We start from the raw sequence: 24,359 nt of genomic DNA, 5'->3' as shown, positions 1-24,359 counted from the left end.
ACCAACAATGCAGTAGAATTTCCCTCTGTCCACATCCCCTTCAGCATCTGTTGTTATTAGAGTTCTTGATTATAGCCATTCTACCTGGGATGAGGTGGTATCTCAATGTTGTTTTGATTTGCATTTCTTTTATGGCTAGGAAGGTTGAACATTTCTTTACGTGTCTATTGCCTATCCTTCTTTCCTCTTCAGAGAAGTTTCTCTTTAAGTCTTTAGCCCACTTATTTATTGGGCAATTGTATCTTTGAAGATTTGTTGTTGGGGGATTTAAGTTTTTCAGTTCCAGGTATATTTTAGATATGAGACCCTTGTCCGTTGTATGGCTAGTGAAGATCTTCTCCCAATCCGTGGGCTTTGTATTGATCTTGCTATGTCCTTTGCCATGCAGAAGCTCTGCAATTTCATGCAGTCACATTTGTCCAACCTTTCTTTGATTTGTTATATCTGGGTTTCTTTTAAGAAAATTTCAGCCTGTGCCAAAGAGACCTAGGGTTTCTCCTATTCTATCCTGTAATGTTTTCAGAGTGTCTGCTTTGACTCTGAGGCCTTTGATCCATTTGGAGTTGATTCTGGTGCAGAGTGATATATAAGAATCTAGCTTTATTTTTCTACAAGTGATTAACCAATTTTTCCTGCAACATTTACTGAAGAGGCTGTCTTTCTTCCATTCTATTTTTTAGCTCCCTTATTGAAGATTAGATGGCTGTAGGTCTGGGGGTTCATTTCTGGGTTTTCAATTATATTCCATTGGTCCTGATATCTGTTCTGTGCAGGTATCAAGCTGTTTTGATTACTATGGTTTTATAGTAGTGTTTGAAATTTGGTATTGATATTCCTCCAGCACCATTCTCTCTGTTAAGGATCATTTTTGCTATTTGGGGTCTTTTATTGTTCCATATGAATTTTGGTATTGCTTCTTGTATTTCCTTGAAGAATGAGGTTGGAATATTGATAGGTATCGTATTGAATTAGTAGATAGCCTTGGGAAGTATTGCCATTTTCATGATGTTGATCCTTCCATTCCAGGAGCATGGGAGGATTTTTCACATTCTAAGTTTTGTTTTGATTTTCTTTTTCAGGTTTTTAAAGTTTTCATCATAGAGGTCCTTCAGTTCTTTGGTTAAGTTAATTCCTAGGTATTTTTTGTGTGAATGTGTGTGGGGGGGGCTCTTACGCATGGAGTTGCTTTCCTGATTTCAACCACACTTTTCTCATTGTTGGCATACAGAAAAGCCACTGATTTTGGGGACCTTCTTTTCTTTTTCTAGATCATTAACACTTTCATCTAAAAAATAATAGTCCTTGTCATTTTTCTGAGCAAATGGCTCTCTTGGGAGTTATCCCATTATCTTTCCTTTCCTTTCTTTTTTTCCCTGCTTATTCTATTACAAAGAGAGATTCATTGAAACTTTAAACTTATTGATTTAAATTTCTATGACATTAATTTTTGCTTTGTAAAATTTGAAATCTGTTGTACTTGACTAAAATTCTGAATGATTTGCCAAATTTGTCTTGTCATTTTTTCAGCTGACTTTGCCTGGTGCACAGTATCTATTCAGGTAATCAATCTATCTGTCTATCTCTATCTTATCTATGTATCTATGTATCTATGTATCTATGTATCTATCTATCTATCTATCTATCTATCTATCTATCTATCTATCTATCTAATCTTTCTATCTACCTACCTACCTACCTTGTATCTATGTATCTATGTGTTTATTGATATATCTATGTATCTATCAACCTATCAATCTGGATTGTGAGTTGGGAAAGCACAAACATAAGGATATGAATCAATATCTAGTAACAATGTCCAGAAAATATACCAAGGCCAATGCAAATGGGAGTTGGCCATTTGTAATGAAATTAAGATGGTTTTTGTCATAAGACCAAATGGTAATTTTACATTCCTTGCACATAGGAGATAGTAGACTCTTGTTGTAATGATGACTGCCCTGATATATCCATTTCTTTTTTCAGTTTGGAATAGTAGCCTTGTGTTGGTGCTTTTGATACACTGCAGGCAATCTGAGCCCAGGCCTCCACAGTGCATGCATACATAACTGCAGAGACACCATTGACACACAATACAGGGAGTCTCACCATCTCTTTTCTGACTAGAAAATTTAATAATTCCCTGAAACTTTTTGTGATCATTTGCTTTCCAGCTCATTCTTCTTCCAATGATGAAATGAAAATGTTTCAAAATGACAGCCATAGTTCTAGAGTTGAAGCTTTTAAATAAGTTAGAAGTTATTAATAGTCATCTAGCCATGTAGTGTGGACAAAATGCAGACATTAAGTATTCTTTTGTTGAAGTAAAATTTAGAATCTTTCCACTTTCTATGCTACTGGATCTCTAAGCTACTGCCTCAACTTACTTGGTATGGCCTGACAAACACATGCTGATGGTCAAATCTCTAAAACCTGTAAATTATTCATAGGACTTAGTCAAATAGGGTATTTCTGGCCCAGTGGAAAAAATATGTAAAAAACACATCAATTTCAGCTCTGCTGAAATTTTCTAGCAGCATGCATTTTATTTATTTATTTATTTTTTGTTGGTCGTGGGGCTTAAACTCTGGGCCTGGGCGCTGTCCCTCAGCTCTTCAGCTCAAGGCGAGCGCTCTACCACTTGAGCTACAGCGCCACTAGCAGCATGCATTTTAAAGAAATATTTATACAAGGAAATGGACACTTAAATGGCCGGAAGTGGAGCTGTGGCCCCACGACTGGACCCCCCCCCCAAGAAAGAAATATTTATACAAGGAAATGGACACTTAAATGGCATCGGATTCAAATACCACAGCATGCAATCACTTTTTTGCAATGTAAGTCTCTTCTCTATTTATTTAACAATTGTAGGTTTTCTGTTTGTTTCCATATTGCTATATTTCTAATGGTCATTCATTTCTACAGAAAATTTGTAATGTACTTTATAAATAAAGTTGTATATATTAATAGTTTGTCTCATCATTAATACAACTCATTGCACAATTAATATGATTTAATAAAGATTTCAATGATGAGGGCTAAAATGACTCTGCCTATATAGGAAGGTAGCTCAGTTAACAAGAAACAAATTATAGATAACTTTTTACTGATTTTTATTATTTTTCTGATATAAGCACAATCCTTTATGGTTCTGTTATAGCTTTAGTTGTTTTATTTGTAATGACACAGAAATATGAAATATAAAGTATTTTGTAAATCAGTTCTCCTCACCAATATGTAAAATTATTTTCACTGTGAATATTGCAGTGCTATTCAAGATTTCATATAGGAAAATAGATTAAATTTGTATCATGTTCAAATTATGTTTTCAGTAGTCCTGAAGGTGTACTTATTGAGTAAATATTTGCTGAGTATCAGTTATGATTATTAGTTATTAGGTGCAAGGCACTGTAGCTGAAGCATGAGGACCTGTGGAAATGTATAAGACTTAACACTTACCTTAAAAAGTACATAATGCCTGGTGGTGGTTGCTCTGCCTGTAATCCTAGTTCCTTAGGACTCTGAGATCTGAGGATCATGGATGGAAGCCAGTCTGGAAAAGGAATATCAGGAGGCTCTTATCTCAAAATAATCACCAAAAAGCTGGAAGGAGACTTGTAGCTCAATTAGTAGTGCATCAGCTTTCAGTGAAAAAAAATGAAAGGACAGCACACAGTCTTTACTTTCAAGGCGCAATACCAGCAACAGTAAAAGCAGAGTTGAATTTGTAATAATCTTTGCCCTAGTGCTGCCAGAAAGGAAATTCTGGTAATTTCTTCCAATCACTGATTTCTCTAATCTATTTACTTGCCTTATAAACACTGGAATGAATAGTAGCTAATTTTGTCAAAGTTTCTGTAACTTTTTCCTCTGTCCAAGTTTATGTCATGGCATTAGAGAACCAAGTAGACAAAATTGAGTACTTGGATGTCTATGTAATTAGATTAATTTTTCCATTTTCTGTTATGTTAACTTAAATTTATTTTAGCTGGGTGCCCATGGCTCACGGCTGTAATCCTCTACTCAGGAGGCTGAGATCTGAGGATCACAGTTCAAAGCCAGCTATGGCAGGAACGTCCCTGAGACTCTTATATCCAAAAACCACTTAGAAAACCAAAAGTGGTGCTGTGACTCAAATGGTAGAGAGCTAGCCTTGAGCTAAGAGCTGAGGGACAGTGCCCAGGCCCAGAGTTCAAGCCCCATGACCGACCAAAAAATAAAATAAAATAAAATTTATTTTAAATAAATTAAAGTGATTTAATCTGACAAGTGACCTTTGACAACTGTACTCTCTGAAAAGCAAGGACACTTAGGAAGCCAGGCATGATTAAAAGCAAGTGTAATCCTCCTTAGCAGAACTGGGCATTCTGTAAAGTCTTACCACTTTTAATGCCTTGAGTGGACTTATTAAGCCCCATTTCTCCTTTTTAGGGGGGGGTGGAGGGGAAGATGGGAAGGGATTGGAAGGGGAAACAAAGGAGGAGGCAACAATGCTTGATAAGAAATGTACTCATTACCTTGCCCATGTAATTGTAACCCCTCTGTATGGTATTTTCACAATAAAAAATATATTTTAAATGCTTTATCCTGTGGTACCTTATTGTATTTTTTCTTTGAACTACACCTGTGCACTCAAAGTTAGCTATTGAAACCATCATCTAAGTTATAATATTGAAGTTATAATACTGAACACTAAGTTATAACACTGAAGTCTTTTCTCTTGTGTAAGGAGTAATTGGTATCTGGACAGTTTAATTCTCTTTGTTCCAGTTTTTCTTTGTGTGTGTGTGTGTGTGTGTGTTGTAAAGTTTCTTTTTTTTAATTTTTATTTATTTTTTATTGTTAAAATACTGTACAGAGGGGTTACAAATACATGGGCAAGATAATGAGTACATTTCTTATCAAGCATTGTAGCCTCCTCCTTTGTTTCCCCTTCCCATCCCTTCCCAGCCTCCCCCCCACCAACCACCTAATCCTCCCCCACTCCAAAGTTGTAAAGTTCGTTTTCGACATGACAACTTGTACTTCTCATTGTTGCAACGGGTCCACCTGTATCCTTATTTAAAGGACTTGTTTTTCCCCTTCCCCTCCACAAATTATACCGACATCAAATACAGTGAAAGCAGGGGTTACACTGTGGGGGAGGGACATACAAAGCAACAAAGAAATAATCTTATAAGTGCATTAGAAACAAATACATGAAAGAAAAAAAATTTAAATACGTATCTTAGGGTTCATTTTCCTAACATCACCTTATCAGACAGACCTTTTCTGCTTGACTCGTACATATACTAGATATTGCAGTTTTTCTACATTAAGTTTGCATTATTGTCAGGTGGAATGTAACTCTGGCTTACATATCAAATTAATTCCTGGTTGAATATCAAGCAGAACATCATATGCCTGACTACTGACAAAGCAGAAAGGAGGGTGTTGAGAAACAGTGCAGATAATGTCATTCTGTACTAAATTTTTTAAATAATATAATAAAAAATTAATATCTTTCTTGTTCAGACAGTTCTCAAACTTTGATATTTTGTTGTTGTTATATGTGCATGAATATCCTTGGGGATGAACTTGAGGTGGCCACTCGAGCCACAGTTCTACTTTCTCCTTTTTTGTTAGTTAATTGGAAATAAGAGTCTTATGGACTTTCTTGCCTAGACTGGCTTTGTTCAGCCATCCTCATATCTCAGACACCAGAGCTCTTATTACAGGCCTAAGCTGCTGCTGCTTGGCTCAAACTCTGAAATTTGTACACCAGAAGTAGTATATTAATTTCCTTAAGTCTCAATTTTCAATAGCATAAAAATCTCAAGTTAAAGACCTCAATGTTGGCAACAGCGTATTGCTAGCTCAAATCCCCAGCCCTTCATTTCAATTATTTTGCACAGATGCTACCTTATCTTACATTCAACAGTTTTATTTGGTTTAGCAATCAGTTAAGATTGGGACTCTATCTATACCTAAGTAGAAATGTAATACAATAAAATTCTCAGTTATTTTACTTAGCTCATTTTACATGTTGATTGTATTATCTGGTTTTCAATTTTCTTATCTGTAAGGTTGTAGTTATAGCATAGATTTGTGTGAAGATTAAACACAATATTTTGATTTGAATGTCATTTTAGAAACTAGAAGTAATAGAACAATGAATAATAGTTTCATTTGGCATAGCAAGAGTTGTTGTATGGCAGGGAAAAGGTCATCGGGTTCACTTTTTCCTTTATAATAACTTCTGATTATGTATGGTAGAACTGTACTGTGTGTTCTAGCTTAAATATTTTAAGCCTAATTAAGAAATAAAAAACTGAGTTCATGTTATAGTTGTTAAACCTCTTACATGCATATTATTCAACAATTCACACATTTTTATTAGGTTGGATCTCAAGTCAAATAATAACCCTACAGGAACTTTTGAATTTTAAGTGTATGAGAAATTTCAAATGGAACAATATTAATGTGTATATACATTGTCATGTATGTGCTTAATAAAATCTTATTGGCTATTAGTATATATGCTGAATTTTCCCACTGTGTATTATTAGTGTTTTTTTTTAATGTTTATTTTTGCCCATTTATTTAGTTTATTCTTGGCATTACCTCTGCCACTAGGAAAACTACATGCACTGGTTCCCCCAACTCTGACATCAGTGGTGCTCTGTGGCTCATCCAGTAGCAGGTGTTGAACACTGATATAAACAGAATTCTGTCTAGCAAAGCCAAAATCCTTCTAGTTCCAGTCTCCATTGGCCAATGAAACATTAATGCCAAAGTCACTTTCAAATTCAAGTCTCAGGCATGACAGTTCATTATGCTGCCTGCCAGAACTACTGGCCCACAGAAACCCTTCATTTAAACATTAAGGATGAAGAAAACTCTCTTTTAAATAATTGCTTTTGGATTTTGGATGACACGCTCCTATTTTCACCACATTCTCTGAAATTAGTGAATGGAGATTATTTAATCACATTTCACATTTAATATAGCTAGCTGCCTAATTATATCAAAACTGTTCACCATAAATCCCCAAATGTTTACTATGAGGAAAAGTTTGAAAAATGTGGAAATTCTCAAGGAAAATACAGCCATGTTAACACTAAGTGACTTTAACTAATCAGTAATAATATTTTGACCCTACCATTTGTATAATTAATAAAGGGTCTTAATGAGTACTTATTTATTCAAAACAATTTTGGTTCAAAGATTATGTATTTCAGGAAGTTGCACTGTGGTGCAAGTGGTAGAGCGCTCGCCTTGAGCTGAAGAGCTGAGGGACAGCGCCTAGGCCCAAAGTTCAAGCCCCATGACTGACAAAATAAACAACAACAACAAAAAACAAACAAAAAAGTTACAATTTTAAAAGATTATACTTAAAATTATTTAGGAAGATGGAACATTCCAGGTGTTAACTGTCTTAAGATTGATGGTTTGGATGGTTAGATAGTATTTGTTAAGAAATTATGTTTCAACCAGGTGTTGCTGGCTTCAAAGTAATCCTTCTAACTCAGCAGGCTGAGATTTGATCATCCTGCTTCAAAACCAGCTAGAACAGACAATCTGAGAGATTCTTATCTCCAATTAGCAAGAAAAAGCTGTAAGGAGTGGCTCAAGTGGAAGAGTACCATTCATGAATGACAAAGTTAAGAAAGAGTGTTAGGTCTCTAAGTTCAAGTCCCAGGACTAGCACATATACATAAAAGATCAATTTGTCCAGTCATTCTAAGAAGTGATGTTAATGTAATCAAGTATATTCAAAATATTTGTCATCATCTATGAGGATGCATGTCTTGCTCGCTCATTAATTAATAAAAATAAGTAATATGATTAATATGGTCAATAATTTATTTGTCATTCTTTCAGGGAGCTTGAATTTAAAACCTCATTCTTGGTCAATGTTCTTGCTTATGGCGGGCACTTCTCCATACCTCTAGCAGAAAGATGCATGCTTTATATCGATCTATTGGTTATGTTAGCTTGCTGTAAAGATGTTCTCATATGCTTGAATCCAGTCATAATCACAGTACAGGAAATTTAAGTAATGTGATCTCTGGTAGCTGAGATTATGTGACAAATAATAGCACATTGATCAATTTTGAGCAAAAATCACCATTACACATCTGTGAGGGAGCAGGTGAAGTCACAACTTCTAATTGCTTTTCCAGAATGTCTCTTGGAAGTTGTGAATCTAGCAATCAATGTTTGAAAAGAAACCACATCTTATTAGAAGGTAGTTTATTTCGGTTTGGTGAAAATATTTTGAAATAGATAATATAATTCTCAATATCCACAGATTTTTTTATACCAATAGACTGATTTGAACTCATAAAAAAGGAAGAGGAATTAATAGGAGAAACAAAATACAATGAGGAATAATAAGGCAAATGATGAGACCAGAAATCTGAAAATTTGAGAATTTGTGGACTGCACCAAGAACAACGAACAAAAGCGCTCTAATTCAGGACAAGATTACAAATTGTGTGTGATCCGGTACCTCTCACTTTTAATCCCAGATATTCAGGAGATTGGGGACATCATGGTATCTGTGAGCAAGCAAACTAAACAAGCTTTTCCTAAATTCTAACTCCAGGATTTTCAGTATGGAACAATTTTTAGAAAAATGCTAACTTCTCTCTCAAATCTTCTCACAGTTTCTCTCAGACTGGAGGTCAAAAGGAAAAACCTCTACTTCACGTTAGGAGGGTTGACTCATTTAAATCCAAAAGGAGAAATGATTCTGAAAGTATTTACTATTACATAGCAACTACTTTAAAAATTAGATGTAAAAACCATACGCAAAATAATGACAAACTAAATCACAAAGTATTTTTAGTTAGTAAACATTCTATTCTATGGAGCTTTTATTTTAGGAATGAAAGGTTTAATTAGCACTAGAAATCTACTAATGTGCCAGCTGCTGGTGGCTCAAGCCCTTAATCCTAGCTACTCAGGAGCCTGAGATCTGAGCATAGAGGTTCAAAGCCAGCCTGGGCAGGAAAGTCTGTGAGACTCTTATCTCCAATAAACCATTCAGAAAACAAAAAGTGGTGCTGTGGCTCAAAAGGCAGAATGTTAGCCTTGAGCTGAAGAGCTGAGGGACAGCTACAGGCCCAAAGTTCAAGCCCCACAACTGACCAAAAAAAGGAAAAGAAAAAAGAAATCTACTAATGTGATTTACAATAAAAAAAAGAAAAGAGGATTGTTTTTAAATGCCTCAGGCTTTCTTTTATGATCCATAACAATGGTAAAGCATGTCTTAACACCAGAAAAGAGGAATACTTTGATTCTGACATGTATAGCACAATAGAGTGATAGTAACCAACACATCTGATTAAATATTTCAGTAAACAACTTTTGGGGGTCTAAGCTTAATTATAATATATTATGTATGCATATAATCAGAAATTATAAAAATAAAATTTATAAATAGTGAGAGAGAAAGTAACAGAACTTTCATTATTCGCTAGCAATCAGTTATGTTTTCCAGTCCTGGGGCTTGAACTCTCGGGGCCTGGGTGCTGTCTCTGAGCTTTTGTGCTCAAGGCTAATACTCTACCACTTGAGTCACAGCTCCACTTCTTGCTTTTTGGCAGCTAAAGATAAGCATCTCAAAGACTTTTCTACCCAGATTGGCTTAGAACTATGTCTTAGAACTCAGACTCCTGTGTAGCTGGGAATACAGGTGTAAGCCACTGACACCTGGCTATAACAAATATTTTACACAGAAAATAGAGCAAGGAAAAGGCTATACTTACAAGAGTTTAGTAGAATGTTCTGTAGAAAAACTGAATATTGTTCCTTTATAGTAGAAATAGAGAAAAATAGTTTAACTCATATTTTTCTAGTAATACTCACCAGATTCTTGATAGCTACCATCATCTGTTCAGGATATGATAGAAATCCTTATATAGGGCAACTTATAAATAACAGAAATTTATTGCTCACATTCTAAGCAAAATAGCTGCATGCTTACAAGGGGTTCATTATATATTTGTCTCATTTTATTTTTGTGGTTCTGATTTTTATTTTGTGAGAGTGTCTTGCTCGGTAACCAAACTGGCCACAAACTCATGATAGTGCTGCTTCAGCCTTCCAAACATCGAGATTAGAGCCCTCAGCCACTATAATATTTATGTTATAAATTTATGTTTTGCATTTATGTTATGAAAGAATAAAAGTTCTCCTTCTGACCTTTTCTTTAAGACTGTTAATGTAATTTGCCTGATGATCTTCTAATAGTCTGATGATTTTCTCTTCTTGAGCATTATCCATTTGGTGTTTAGGATTTCAACATACAAATTTTGGAGTATTCACATATTCAGATCACAACTATCTGATAAAGATTCAATGGTACTTTATATAAGGATTACATATATGCTCCCAAACTGAGCTTTCATCTCATAACAATACAGGTCATAGTCTTGATAATGTAACCTCATGATAGTTCATCTCAATGCTAATAAAGAAGAGAAAATAAATGATGATTATGAAGCCCTAGAGGAATAAATGCAGCAACTTATCACTGTTGGTATTAACATGTGATAACATGCATTAATGGAAAAAAAAAACCCACTTCATTGCAAATATGTACCAAGAGGCCCCTGAGATAGGTAGGTTTTGGAGCCCAGACAGACCCAAATCTATGTGCTTGTCATTGCAAATATACATGTATAGATGTACATGTATACCTCTATACATGTACAAATGTAAAAGTAGATACCCACTTTTGACTATTCCTGTCCTCCACATCCCTTCTGATATACTTGCTCTACCTCTTCTTTCTCCAGATATAAAACTCTTAGAAGTAAATGAGAAAAAGTTCATGATTTGAAAAAGATCACATATTAGAAATTATATGTATTAACATTACAATTTTATTTATTGTAAAACCACGTATTGAAAATGAAAAGCTTTTTAATTCTCATTAAGAATTTTACTGGGTTATTTTTAATATTTTGGATCTTTTCTCTCTGGTTGTGCCGTTGCATGCCCTATAGAACAGAAGCTCTTACATATTACCTAAGAACGAGTTCTATTTTATCTATTCAATTAAAAAATATGAATACAAATTTCAGTGGAGTATTGTCTACAATAAGGAAAAATTGGACATATTTTAGAAGTTATTTATCCTTCAGAATAGCTATTGAAAGCTGAAAGAATCTCAAACATTCAATACAAAATATTTTTAATGGGCTTCACCATGATAATTTCATATATGCATGTAAATGTGCTTTGGCTATGTTCACCCTCATCCTCCCCCCTACCTGCCCTCCCCACTCCTGTTAGTCCTTCTCCAAATAGTCCTCATTTGCACCCCTATCCTCTCTTGGGGCCATCTAGATTCTGCATTGGGGAGAAAAGATAAAGTGTTCCTCTTTCCGAGTCTGCCTTTCACACAACATGATGATCTCTTGCTCCATCTACTCTTCTGCAAATGATATTTTTCATTCTTCTTCATGGATGAATACTATTCTTTGATGGGCGACTAAGGCAGATTCCATAGCTCAGCTATTGTGAGTAGTGCTGAATAAACATGAATGTGCACATATTTTGACTTACTGTTCATGAGATATATGCCTATAGAGGCATAGCAGGATCTATAGTTGGTCTGTATTTTAAATTTTTGTGGAAACTTTCTACTGATTTCTATAGTGGCCTCAATAATCTACATTCTCAGTCTGCATAAATGGTATGTAGAATTTTCTTTACTTCCTGCATCCCTACCAGTATTTATTGTTGTTCTTTCCTTGGTGATGGTCATTTTGACTAGAGTGAGATAAAATTTCCATGTATTTTGATCTACATTTCTTGTATGGCTAAGGATATTGAATATTTTTTGCATGGTTTATGTTGGCCATTTTTCCCTTTTGCAGGAGGACCTCAATTCATGTATTGGTTGGTCTGTGTATTGCCTTTGTTTATTCCCTCTTTCTCTTTTTTGTTTAAATACACTTACATATTCCAGTTTTCTGACTTTTACTTTCCTCCTAAATTCCACCCTTAAGAGAAAATGTGGCCCCGACTTTGTGAGTTGGTGAAATTTGCTTATGAAGATGATGCCCTGCTGTGTCACAGGTTCACTTTGTCCCCATGACACTCCTTGATCCCTGGGGTGGCGACTTCTTCTCTTCCCACAGCAATTCTGTTAGAGAGGTCTCTTCTCTGCAGACACATGGTACTTTATTAGCTCTTCACTTGAGAAATAATTTACCCAGGTGCTGGTGGCTCACACCAGTAATCCTACTAATAAGGAGGCTGATGATACCTGAGGATTGTGGCTCAAAGCCAGGCTGGGCAGAAAAGTCTGTGAGACTCTTGACTATAATTAACCAGAACAAAGAAGTGAAGGTATAGCTCAAGTTGTAGATCACTAGCTTTGTGTGAAAAAAGTAAAGAAGAGTGAAAGGTCCTGAGTTCAAACCAATTCTCTCTCTCTCTCTTTCTCTCTCTCTCTTCCTTGCACTTTCACACTCACACACAATAATAATAACAATAAATAATCAATAAATAAATCCTTCATCATCTTGCTTAAATTTACAGAAATCCCTAATCATACAGTGTGAACTTGTGGTATAATTTTTTCCTACCCATCTCTCACCATACAATTGCATCTATGGACAACTGTTTACATTGCAAGCAGGTACACCTCCAAAGAATGAAGGTTTGGTTCCTTTGTGTTGTGGTCTTGTTTTAATCTGGCTTTTAAAATGCCTTTCAGGAACTTGGTACAACTTTATCCAAGTGAGGATGACACAGACATTTCAAAGAGAATTAAGACTCACTGGACTTCATTGGGTCTAGAAGATGTGCAGTTGGTCAATTACTCTGTGCTGCTGAGTCTGCCTGGTGCTTCCCCTAGCACTGTGACCCTGACCCCCAGTGGCCAGTGCTTCCTTCCTTCCGGCCAGCCTTGCAACCAAGAAGACAGAAAAGACAACAGCCAAAATATGCTCTACTCCTATGCTGCCTATTCTGCCAAAGGAACTCTCCAGGTGATCTGATCATTTGTCTCTGTCATTTATAGTGAAATGAAATTAGAAAACAACAGCTTTCATCTAAATTGAGCTCACTGGCAAGATACAATGCCCCAAAGTAACCACTAAATGTTCCCAGTTGTAGAGGTGCCAGGGAAAGTAGGGGAGATTTGCATTTCCCAGGCCTTGCCTTATCATAGCTTGAAAGTGAAAACATGTTAGAAGAATTCAATTCAAAGGTGTTGAATATGTGATTGTAGTGTCCTTAGTCCATATCCTGTGAGTAGGTTTCATTTATGATTTCAAAGACCAATTTGAATATGTTAATTTAGAGAGACTAGAAACAGAAATGATTTTGTGTTTGGAAGTTGTGTATGCGCATAAGAAACTAAGTGGAAAATTGATGTGATTACTCACACATTTAAGATTTGAAGCACAATGCTTCCTCTTTCTTTATGAAAAACACAGGACAAGGAGTGTGCTGTCATTTTATCTCAACATTGTTTTTGTTGCCTGGGTTTGGTGCAGATTTTTTTTTTTTTTGGTGTACTGGTTAAATGCAGGGCTTTAAAGCTTCCCTGAGTAGCTTTAAATCTTGTTGTTGTAGTTTATTTACTGTTAGCTAGCAATCTAACAGTTAATTAGCTTCCCTTCCCTTCATTCCCCTTCCCTGTCATTATTGAGACTTGAACTCAAGGCCTTGCGATATTACTACTTACCCTTTTCACTCAAGGATGGCATTCTACCACATGAGCTACACCTCCCATCTGGTTTTTGGTTTTCTAATTGTTTTTTTTTTTTTCTGATTAACTGGAGATATAAATCTCACAGACTTTTCTGCTAAGGATCGCCTCAAATGAGGTGATCTAAGCCTTTTGAGTAGCTAGGATTATAGGTCTGAACCCCCATCGTTTTCATTTCAGTGGGTATAGTAATAGTTCCAGTTTAGTGACAAATTAACTTATAAAAGGCTGAATTGTTGGGACATGAAATTTCAGCATTGTTGTATTCCATGTTGTATCCCACTCTGAGTTATACAGAGTTGTATATAACTAGCACGTTCCTGAGATATTTTGCAATTAGAATTTAATGTTAAATATCTGCAGTATTTCCAGGTCAGTACTCATGTAATTTGATTTGATTAACATGTACTGTTTCTGATAGGCAATAATAGAAACACATAAGGCACAGTGGTTCTGTCTGAAATCCTACCTGATTGGGAACTGAAAATGGGATCAGAATTTGAGGACAATCAAGGCACAGTGTTGGGAAGACTCTTTCTCATCCAATAGCTGAGTATGGGGGCATGCACCAGTCATCCTAGCAGTGTGGGTGCCGAGCTCAGGAGGATAGTGGTTCCAAAAATAGTGGGCAACAATATTGTGAGATTCCATCTCAATGGAAAAAACTGGGCTCATAATTTTAACATCAGCAGAGAGTAGAAAACGAGACTGTGGTCTAGGTGTGGGCCTTGGCAAAATTCAAAACCCTATCTCAAAATATCCAGTCCCTTCTAAGAAAGAGACTGAAAATGTGGCTTATTAGTAGAACAATTACCTAGCAAGTTCAATGTCCTTAGTTAAAACAGTATGAGAGAGTACAGACAGTTCTTTTTCTTGGTTCTTAAACCAAAGGAAATGTTAAAGGAAGTAAAAAGCAATTATGAATAAGACAAATAACTTGTATTTAAATGTTATAATTTGAGAAATTAATGATGACAATAACTATTTCCATAATTACATTAATGAATCTCTTATAGTAAGTAATACTAATTTACATATTTACATGAAGAATGCATTTGACATTGATGCTGATTGTTAAAACCATGTATAGGCAAGAATAATATTTGTTCGTGTCTTGCAAATATGATGTGGAACTTGGTTACTGAAGGTTATGTGTTTAATAATTAAGAGAGTGTTGGTGATTTTGTGTATTGCTTCAGATATTTCCCTAATTTGAATAAGGCTTGAATGGCTGTTGCTACTAATGTGGGCATCCTTCCCATTTGATTTTGAGTACATTCTGTTTGCATGAATTTCTATATAGCAGAGCCATTAATAGGTTCTTAAGTTATTCTGTCTTGACTGCCAGCAAAGCTCTCCGGAACTTTTGCTTCTGACAAGGTTATTTGCAGAAGAGGCCTGCGCCTTCCCTTTGCGGAGCTGTCATGTCCATTCATCATATGGCCATTTTGTATAAGCTTCCAATTTGTGCTTTCTGGTAACAGTCTAAACAGCATTTGTGATATCTGAGATCTACTTGGAAAACCTACTTAGTGCCAGCATGATGGATGGTATACTTTACCAGTTCTTTGTAATTCATTGTGCACTAGGAAGGTGACATTGTTTACCCCATCATCAAGACAGGTGGGTCAGTAAAAGGGTCCTAAGGAGAGTTGTCCTGTCAGATGCAAAATACATATTAAAATGGGTACATAAATAATTTACTATGAGTGAGGTTGGCATCAGGGAATAAACAGATACTTGCATTTTTTTTCTTAAAAGATAAATAGCAACTATATCACCCTAAGGTTAAAGCCACTGGTAGTGGAAGCCTACAACATCGAATCAATTTTCTAAGCAGTGCACATCCCAAGGAATGTTTTATTTATACTGTGCAGGACACATGTAGAAAAGCATAATGCATGATATTTATAATACATTGATTCTCCTATGTTCTTCTTTTCTTTTTGAGCTGTAGATTTTTTCTTATTTCTGCACATTTTAGGTGAGGGAGATATTTTCCTTCTGGAAATCTTAATTCTAGTGCCTAAAAGGCAATTCAAACAATGCAGTTTTGCTAAGAAACATTTCAGCACTTATTATTCTGCATAAAAGTGTACTATCATTAGCATATTCCTCACCACTCTGTACTGTACAGATCAGACTTCAAAGCCATCCTTACCAGCTGTACACAATCGCTACAGTGCTCTAAGACTTGACTTAGTCTTCTGTATGATGGACTTATAATAGTCACTAAGATGGCTATTGGAAGTAATGAAAATACCATAGACAGAGTCTTGTACTTAAAAAGCACTCCTGTTTTCATTAGGATTATTGTTTGGTAGAATATAGGCACATCATGGTCAAATGAAGGAATAAGAAAATGTCTTATCCGTATATCAAGATTTGCAGTACATGCTTGTGCCATATTTAATTGTGCTACCCAAATTTAATCTTCCATCTTCTGTTAAATATGATAAAAGTTAATTGTTAGAGAGGAAAAGGCTATGACAAGTATGGATAAATTATAAAATATAAACAAGATCTCAATCATAATTTTGAAACTTAACTCTGGACTCAAAAATTTAGGAATTAAATAATTTATTGTTGAATACAGAAAGATAAATCATGTTCTATTGGCCCTGAAGAGCACTATTTGCTTTTATATATGAAATAGTAAGACATGGTAGTTTAACGTATGAACTTTAAGCACTACATCAAATATTTTGTCAGAGTCTTAAAGAGAAAACTGTAACAAGATGCCCAGGAATCCATGTATAGTTTATAATCTATGTCTGGTTTCCTCATGACTGGCAAGGGATAAAAGGCAGGGCTATTCACACTTAGTTCCGAATGACCCCTGAACAAGCTAAAAACAAAACAAAAAATCAAAGACACTGGGAAGCTAGGGGAGTCCAGTGGAATTTTATAACAAATCTTTTGTGTCTGTCTTTTTACATGGAGTTACTGTCTGAATACCACAGAAAATGAGTGTGGCGCCATTTTCAGTGGTCTTTCTATTATGGTTCATATCAATGGCAACAATGGAAGATGTGAGATAAATGACTGGGATTCCAGCTGCTTAGAGTGCTTATTAATTTTTAAAAGTTTGCACAAAATCCCATAGTCAACTCTAACTTTTGCTCCTGGTTTCACAAGCCCTGCTCACTAACTGTTTGAGTTTTTAAACAAATGGATCATACTGGGCTCTGGTGGCTCCTGCCTGTAATCCTAGCTACCCAAGAAGCTAAGATCTGAGAATTGAGGATCAAAGTCAGCCCAGGCTTGAGGTTCTGGAGACTCTAATCTCCATGAACCAGACAAAAAGCCAGAAGTGTATTAGTGACTCAATTGGTATAGTCCCAGCCTTGGGCAAAAAAGTGAGGCTCTGAGTTCAAGCCCAGTGCTGGCATAAAAACCAGCAAAAAAATAAAACAGAGCTTCATTCAACCAAACAGGTAAAAGTCCTGTGGACAATTCCATAATTTCTCAGAACAAAAGTATCCTTTTTAGGGGAAAAAGCAAAGGTCTGAATTCTGAGTTTGTTGGTTTTTTTGTTTGGTTGCTTTTTTGTTGTGTTTTGTTTTCTGCTTTTTTTGTCATGGGTTTGAACTCAGGGTGTGGCCACTATCCCTGATCTCATTTACTCAAGGTTAGCACTCTACTATTTTGAGCCACAGCTCAACTTTTTGTTTGTTGGTGGTTAATTGGAGATAAGAGTCACATGGACTCTCCTGTCTGGGTTGGCTTTGAATCATGATCTTTAGATCTTATCCTTCTGAGTAGCTAGGATTACAAGCACCTGGCCCTGAATTCTAACTTTGGATGTGATGAGGTTCATTTATAAAGGTTCTTCATCATTATTACTATTTGACAGAAATACTCTTTATTCATTACTAATTTCATTTAAAGCATGCTACCCGTAAAGATAAGTCATAGTAGAACTTGCTTCACAAATTGAACTTGTATTTTAATTTCTATCAAAACACCAATTCTCAAATATCTTAGATTCTAAATAAGATTAATATCATTTCATAATTTCTACAAATCAAGTGTTTACAGAAAACATGTCATGAGTTTACTATCTAGAAAGCACACAGCTTAGATTTCTGAACTATTTCCAACACTAATCTAATTGATTTTAGAAAGAAAATTCTGCTATTAGTTTCATAGCCTGCAGGAAGAATTCTCTTGAATGAATTTTCTTGTCCTTCAACATCCTTACCTTAATAAGTTGAGTGTCATTAATTAAATAAAGTGCCCTGTGATTATTAATTTGTCATTCCTTATATTTTAATTTGGTACTGAAAATTGACTAATTTAGGATTGAGCCAGCTGGATCTCACTTCTATAACAGGATACATTCAACATTCAACAAACACACATTGAGTGCCCTTTATCTGCCTATTACAGAGGATGAGTGATGAGGAAAAACAGTCTTGGATCAGCCACATAGGGCTGGCAATCTGATAGGAGGAGCTGGCATTGAGTTCACCAATCATCAAACTGCACAAGCTCATGCTGCAATCATGTGCAAACTGCACAAGGTTATATTGCAATGAACTCTGGCAAATTACTTACGTATATAAGCTCCATTTCCCTCATCTAGAAAATAGGCAGACATTTACAAAAAAAAAAATGTTCTGAAGGGAGCCTGCAAGCAATCTGGTACAATCTGCTTCATAAGATATCTAGCATATGGAATTTGAATGGTTAATTATTTAGTTTTGCCTTATAAAACTTTCACTGTACAGTTCATTCCTTTCACACACACACACACACACACACACACACACACACACACACACACACACACACACATGATGTCCCAGTAGATAGGATATCCTATCAGCCTCTTTTGGGTATTTTGCTCTTGTTAATTTAATAAACTTGACTTTTTCTGAGTTCATGGAGACTTTTCCAACTTCCTCCAGGCTTAGACATAAGCTTTAACTTGTATGTCAGATGAATACCTGAATTCTGTTTTTAGTCCTCTGTCAATACCTATTGTGTACATTCTACCTCTTTAGAAGGCCACACACTTAAATGTAATCTTTTATGAATGAGATTTTTCATCTTTCACTTAAGTTCTATGAATTCAATGTGTTTCAGAACTAGAAAGCTCTTGGTATATATATTTGTTTTTTTGTTTTTGGTCAGTCATGGGGCTTGAACTCTGGGCCTGGGTGCTCTACCTCTTGAGCCACTTCTGGTTTTCTGGTGGTTAATTGGAGACAAAAGTCTCACGGACTTTCCTGTCCAGGCTGGCTTTGAACTGTGATCCTCAGATCTCAATCTCCTGAGTAGCTAGGATTAGAGGCGTGAGCCACTGTTGCCCAACTTCTTGGTATTTATTTTTTTACAAAATACACATTAGAGCGCCCCATACATGTGTCTTAATGGCATGGGGAGCCAGCCAGCCAGAGTTTATCTGCTACTAAGATTCTTCTGTGAGCTGTCCTAATTTTGTCCACCTCCAGTTCCTCACAAAATAGTGTCCTGCTGGCCTTCAGAAATCAAGTACATTGAAAATCCTTAAATCACATAAGTTTGTCAATGCAGCATGTCAGGACTGTTACATCCAAGATAACCATTTTACTGGCTTATAACCCTATAGCACTCAACAAGAGTCAATCCATTCCAAGTTAATGGCAGTAAGGTCGCAGTATAAAGGTGGGGTGGACAGAGCCAAAAACAGTGACATGAAACACAAAGGGCCAATGCACTCGAAAAGCAGTTCAATTCATTTTGTGGTATATATATATATATATATATATATATATATTTCAAATCTTGATTGCTAAGGTATTAGGAGAAAGCAAGAGGAAAAGTACAATGTTGCAGTATCAAATTCTTACCTTCTACAAAGAGCAGATATGGAGGTGATCTCTTATGCCTCTGCCCAAATTTGTGTGATTTTAAAGGTCACAGAAGGTGAAGAGTATGTTGGAATTTCACATGTTGCATTCTTTACTTGATAATTCTATAAACACTTTTGCTATGCTTTGATAATTTATTTTTGTATTAGATATTAGATTATTTATTTGAGATGCACACATATGTATGTATCTTTGAGATATCTTTACATAGACTTTACATGCATCAGTATTAGTAATCATTTAACAAATATTTATTTATTATTTTACTTCATACTATCCTAGGTCTTGCCTGGTGTAAGTCATGGTTTTGTTAGAAAAATATCAGCCCCAAGGGGTAGATCATCAGTGGAGCTAGCAAGCTGAGTGAGTGTCAAATCTTGAGTTTAAACAGCAATGACAGCAAACATTTTTAAATTTTAGTAATAGTTGATAAACTGATATTAACTTAAATATTAAATGTTGTGTACATATTTTGATTTACCATTATGTACCTTATAAAGATGTGGTTAAAAATAAAAAATAATTGAAACCCTTAAATAAACACAATAAAGAAGGAAATTATATTAATATATCACAGATAATTAGTTAGAAGTAGAATCCTGCTGTGGAGAAGAGCAGAGCAAAGTCAATGCATTGTCTTGATTTGGAGTAATCAAAGCATTAATGAGTGGTTGTAATCAGAAATCTGACATCTGATACCTGACATCTAAAATCTGTGATCTAAGGTCTGATATTGGAGGGAAAATTTGAAAATGCAAAGGAATGAGTGAGATAAGTTTCAGTGGGTGACGTGTGTGCTTTTCTTGTAATGAAATGTTTATTCATCTAGGCACCTTTAGTAAGCTGAAGCCAAACTGTATAGTGTATATAATAGAGTCAAGTGGCTTTTGCTCAGCCAGGGGAAGAGTAGAAAGGAGCAGAAGAAGCAGTTACCTAAGTGTTGGAATCAATACCAAATTCAAATATAGAATCCTACATTCAAAATCATTGATAACTTCAAAGCAATGGCACCAGAATATGGTAGCAGGGCTCCCTTCAGAGTGCCAACATCTGTTCAGCTGCACAGGCTTCAGGCTGGGGAAGCCAGCATTAGTGGAAGAGATGTGAATATAGAAAAACATGGCAAGGATCATGCAAGGCAGAATTGGACACATTACAATTTTGATTTGATTTACCTTTCTATCTCAAAGCCATCTTTTTCCTAATGAAAACACTGAGATCCAGAAAAGTCCATTTAAAATTAACCCACATTGGCAGAGTTTTGAAGATTCAGCATCCCACCATCTGTGTGATTCCCCCCAAAAGCTACCACCTTTCCATTCACTTTCTTTTTTATTTCTATAAAATTATTTTATTTATTAATTTTATTATCCTTAAGAACAAAGGTCTTGCCAAGTACCATGCATCTTTGATCAATAGCCATTCTTCCTTCCTGCTCTATCTCGACCACACCCATTCCCTCAGTTGTCCTGATTCTATTTTCACATGTGCACATTAACTTTTTTGGCTCCATTTCCCCATCATCTATCTGCTCCCGCCCCTCTTGATCTCACCTGTACATACCTTTCATTTTCTTACCTGCCCTACCTGCTCTCTTTGGCAATGACATGGTCACATATTGTGTTGCTGAGTATCCGAAATACAATCTAGTATGTAGTAGCTATGTGCAAGAAAGCTTTGTCTAATGTTTCTTTACATGAAGTTCCTCATGTGAAAAATGAGAATAGCTAATCTATCTCTTTGACTTCTTCTAATGATTAAAGGGGACAATTCCTATAATAAGCTACGTAGAGGTGTGCTAACTATATAAAAATGTTAGTGTGGTAATGGTGCGGCTGAATCTTTCAAAACTGAAGTTACAATGGTTGGCTTATTATTTGCCATTTATTTCTTTGCACTAGCATTCTAGGAATACAAAGTCAATTGCAACACTTCCCAGTTCCAAATGCAAATACTTCTTGTCTTTTGCTATGTGATTTTTGTCCCTTGAGCTTCAATGTTAACTACTCTGGATATACATGTATATGTATCCATTTATTTATTCCTTATTTTATTGAGAGCCTATACTGTGCTTGGTAATGAAGATAGAGCTTGACTGTGACCGTTGTGTGGTATTGTGGAAGAGTCTACGGGTTTCCTCATCTGCATATGTATGAGCATTGCCATGAATATTGAAATATATTGTTTGAATAGATATGATTTTAGTCAGCAGTGAGAGGCCATCAGAGCTTAGTTGTTTGGTTATTACTAAACTATATAGATATTTCATTTTTAATGAAGAATGGAGACATCCAACACAAATGCTGCAGCCATGTAACAAACACATATTTCTAGCCCAATTAAGTTTGCGACAATATCAATTTTGATCTAGATTCAATACGTTTTCCTATATACTGTAATTACTGACATTTAGAGAACAGAACTGAATGGAAATTACCAAGTTATTTATCTACGTTAGAAATAAGATTCCTGTGCATATGTTAGCTATATTTCCAGTAGTTGAGCTTTGTCAAGTTTAAAATGTTTTGATTGCTATTATAAATTTATTATTTGTTAGAATTACATTTTATTTTCTCCACGTTCTTTTCTAGGATCTAGAAAATTGTATTTGCAATGAAATTCTACTTAAAGATTTAACTTTTTATTTTTATGAAGTTTTATATTAAAAAGAACAAGATTGTCATTGTTGAAAAAATTCATATGAAAAGAAATGTATGCTTTTATTTATATTAACTCACATTTATTAGAAATTTGATATAAGATGTCTTTCAATTTTTGTACTTTGTATTTGTAATAAAGAGTACAAGTTTAATATTTGCATTTATTTTTTATAACTCATAAAGGATTTTTAAAATTAACTTTATTGTTGTAGGTGATACACACAGGTGTTACATTTACATGCATCAGGTAATAAGTACATTTCTTTTCCTACACTGTCATCTGTCCCCTCATTCTTTCCCTTTCCCTCCCTCCCATCTCCACCCATGAGTTGTATAGTTCACTTTAATCAATGTCCACTGCATGCCACTGCTGCATTTTTTCATCCTTTTACTTCAGATCCCGTGCCCCCTCACCCTCCCACTGATATGCATCTGAACACACTGCATATAAGGTAATGAATACAGAATCATTAAAAAAAGAAAAAATGTAAAATAAGTAATTTGTTTATGTATCTTTAGAATTCATTTAAATATGTCTATTATTTTGTGTACATATGAAGCAATGCTTGGGTATTTCACCTTTGTGATTCTCTCCTAAGACTATTCTCTTTTGGTTTCAATATATGTGAGTATCAAGAATCCTGTATAGTTCGTCATATCTCGGTGCATTTTAGATCTAACTTCTGCATATCAGGGAGAACATGTGCCGTTTGTCTCTCTGATCTTGGATTACCTCACTTAACATGATTTGTTCTAGTTCCATCCATTTCCCTGCAAATGACATTATTTTATTTTTTATAATAGCTATGCGAAATTCCATTGTATAAAGGTAGAACAATCTTTGTATCCACATATTTTTTGTGAGGCATCTGGATTGTTTCTGTATCTTGGCTATTGCGAATAATGTGACAATGAATATGTATGGCAGGTGTCTTTATCATATCATGATGTTCAGGGTAGATGCCTAGAAGTGGTATGGTTGGATGATAGGGAAGGTCTGTGTTTAGTTTTTGAGGAACCTTCAGACTGCTTTCCAGAGTGGTTGTATTAGCTTACATTCTCACCAGCAGTGCAGTGGGGTTCCTTTTTCCCCATACCTCAGCCAGCATTTGTTGTCTGAATTTAAAATGTTGGTCACTCTAACTGAGGTGAGATGGAATCCCAGGGTTGTTTTGATTTGCATTTCCTTTATGGCCAGGGATGATGAGCATTCCCCCATGTGTTTCTTTGCTTTTCTTACTTCCTCTTCTGAGAAGTCTCTCCTTACCTTTCTTGCCCATTTAATGATTGTTTTGTTAAGTTTGGGAGAGGTTAATTTCTTGAGCTTTTCATATATATTGGATATTATGCCTTTTCTGATGTATTGCTGGTAAAGATCTTTTCCCAGTTGGTTAGCTCTTTTTCTCGTTTGTTAACAGTGTCCTTAGCTATGCACTTTTTATTTCAATGTAGTCCCACTTGTCGAGTATCTCACCTATCTGTGTGTCTCTGAGACTCTATTCATGAAATTCCTGCCTATACCTATAAGCTCTAATGTTTCTCCGACTCTCTCTTGCAGTAGTTCCAGAGTTATTCACAAAGGATTTGACATTTTTATTTTAATAAATTTATCTTGATTTTTCTTCTTCACCTTAAGGAGAAGTCTAAAAAATAAGGTGTAGAGTTTGTTCTGTAAACAAAAGCATTTGTTGAAAGCTATTTTTTAATTTTATTTTTCACTTACATTGTTTTAATATTTTTGTAATGGTGCTGTACAGAGGAGCTACAGTTACATAAGTAAGGTAACGAGTATATTTCCTATCCAGCAGTGTTTTCCCTTCCCTCCCCACCTCCCCAATTCCTTGGAAGCTATTTTTTTATTAAAGTCTAGGTAACTTTATTCTTCCCTTCGCACACATTTTATATTAAAAAACAGGAATTATATTATTAGGCTCCACTCTGGACTGAATGTTCTCTCGGCAGAAATCCATTGGTTAAGAGCAAACTACCAATATGACTATATTTAGAAATGGTGCCTACAGAAAGGTAGTTAAAGATAAAAGGAGGTCTTTAGGGTAGGCTCTGATTTGATTAGATTAGTGTCTTTACAAGAAATGATTCCAGAGAAAATACCTGAGATCAAGAATG

The 24,359-nt window shown here is 35.4% G+C and overlaps 1 protein-coding gene across 1 annotated transcript in view; it reads left to right on the top strand.

Annotated features, from left to right (window-relative positions):
• Naaladl2 (N-acetylated alpha-linked acidic dipeptidase like 2) overlaps nucleotides 1-24,359 on the top strand; it is a 910,349-nt gene that overhangs the window by 367,990 nt on the left and 518,000 nt on the right. Inside the window, exon 3 of the mRNA XM_042678909.1 lies at nucleotides 12,716-12,989. Within this exon, the coding sequence (XP_042534843.1) occupies nucleotides 12,716-12,989 (274 nt within the window). The remainder of the gene's footprint in view (nucleotides 1-12,715; nucleotides 12,990-24,359) is intronic.

Source organism: Dipodomys spectabilis, unplaced genomic scaffold (genome assembly GCF_019054845.1).
Source record: "Dipodomys spectabilis isolate Male_0828 unplaced genomic scaffold, ASM1905484v1 ptg000050l, whole genome shotgun sequence".
NCBI lineage: Eukaryota > Metazoa > Chordata > Mammalia > Rodentia > Heteromyidae > Dipodomys > Dipodomys spectabilis.
The sequence above is the reverse complement of the archived record's forward strand: the minus strand, read 5'-3'. Positions and strand labels throughout refer to the sequence as shown.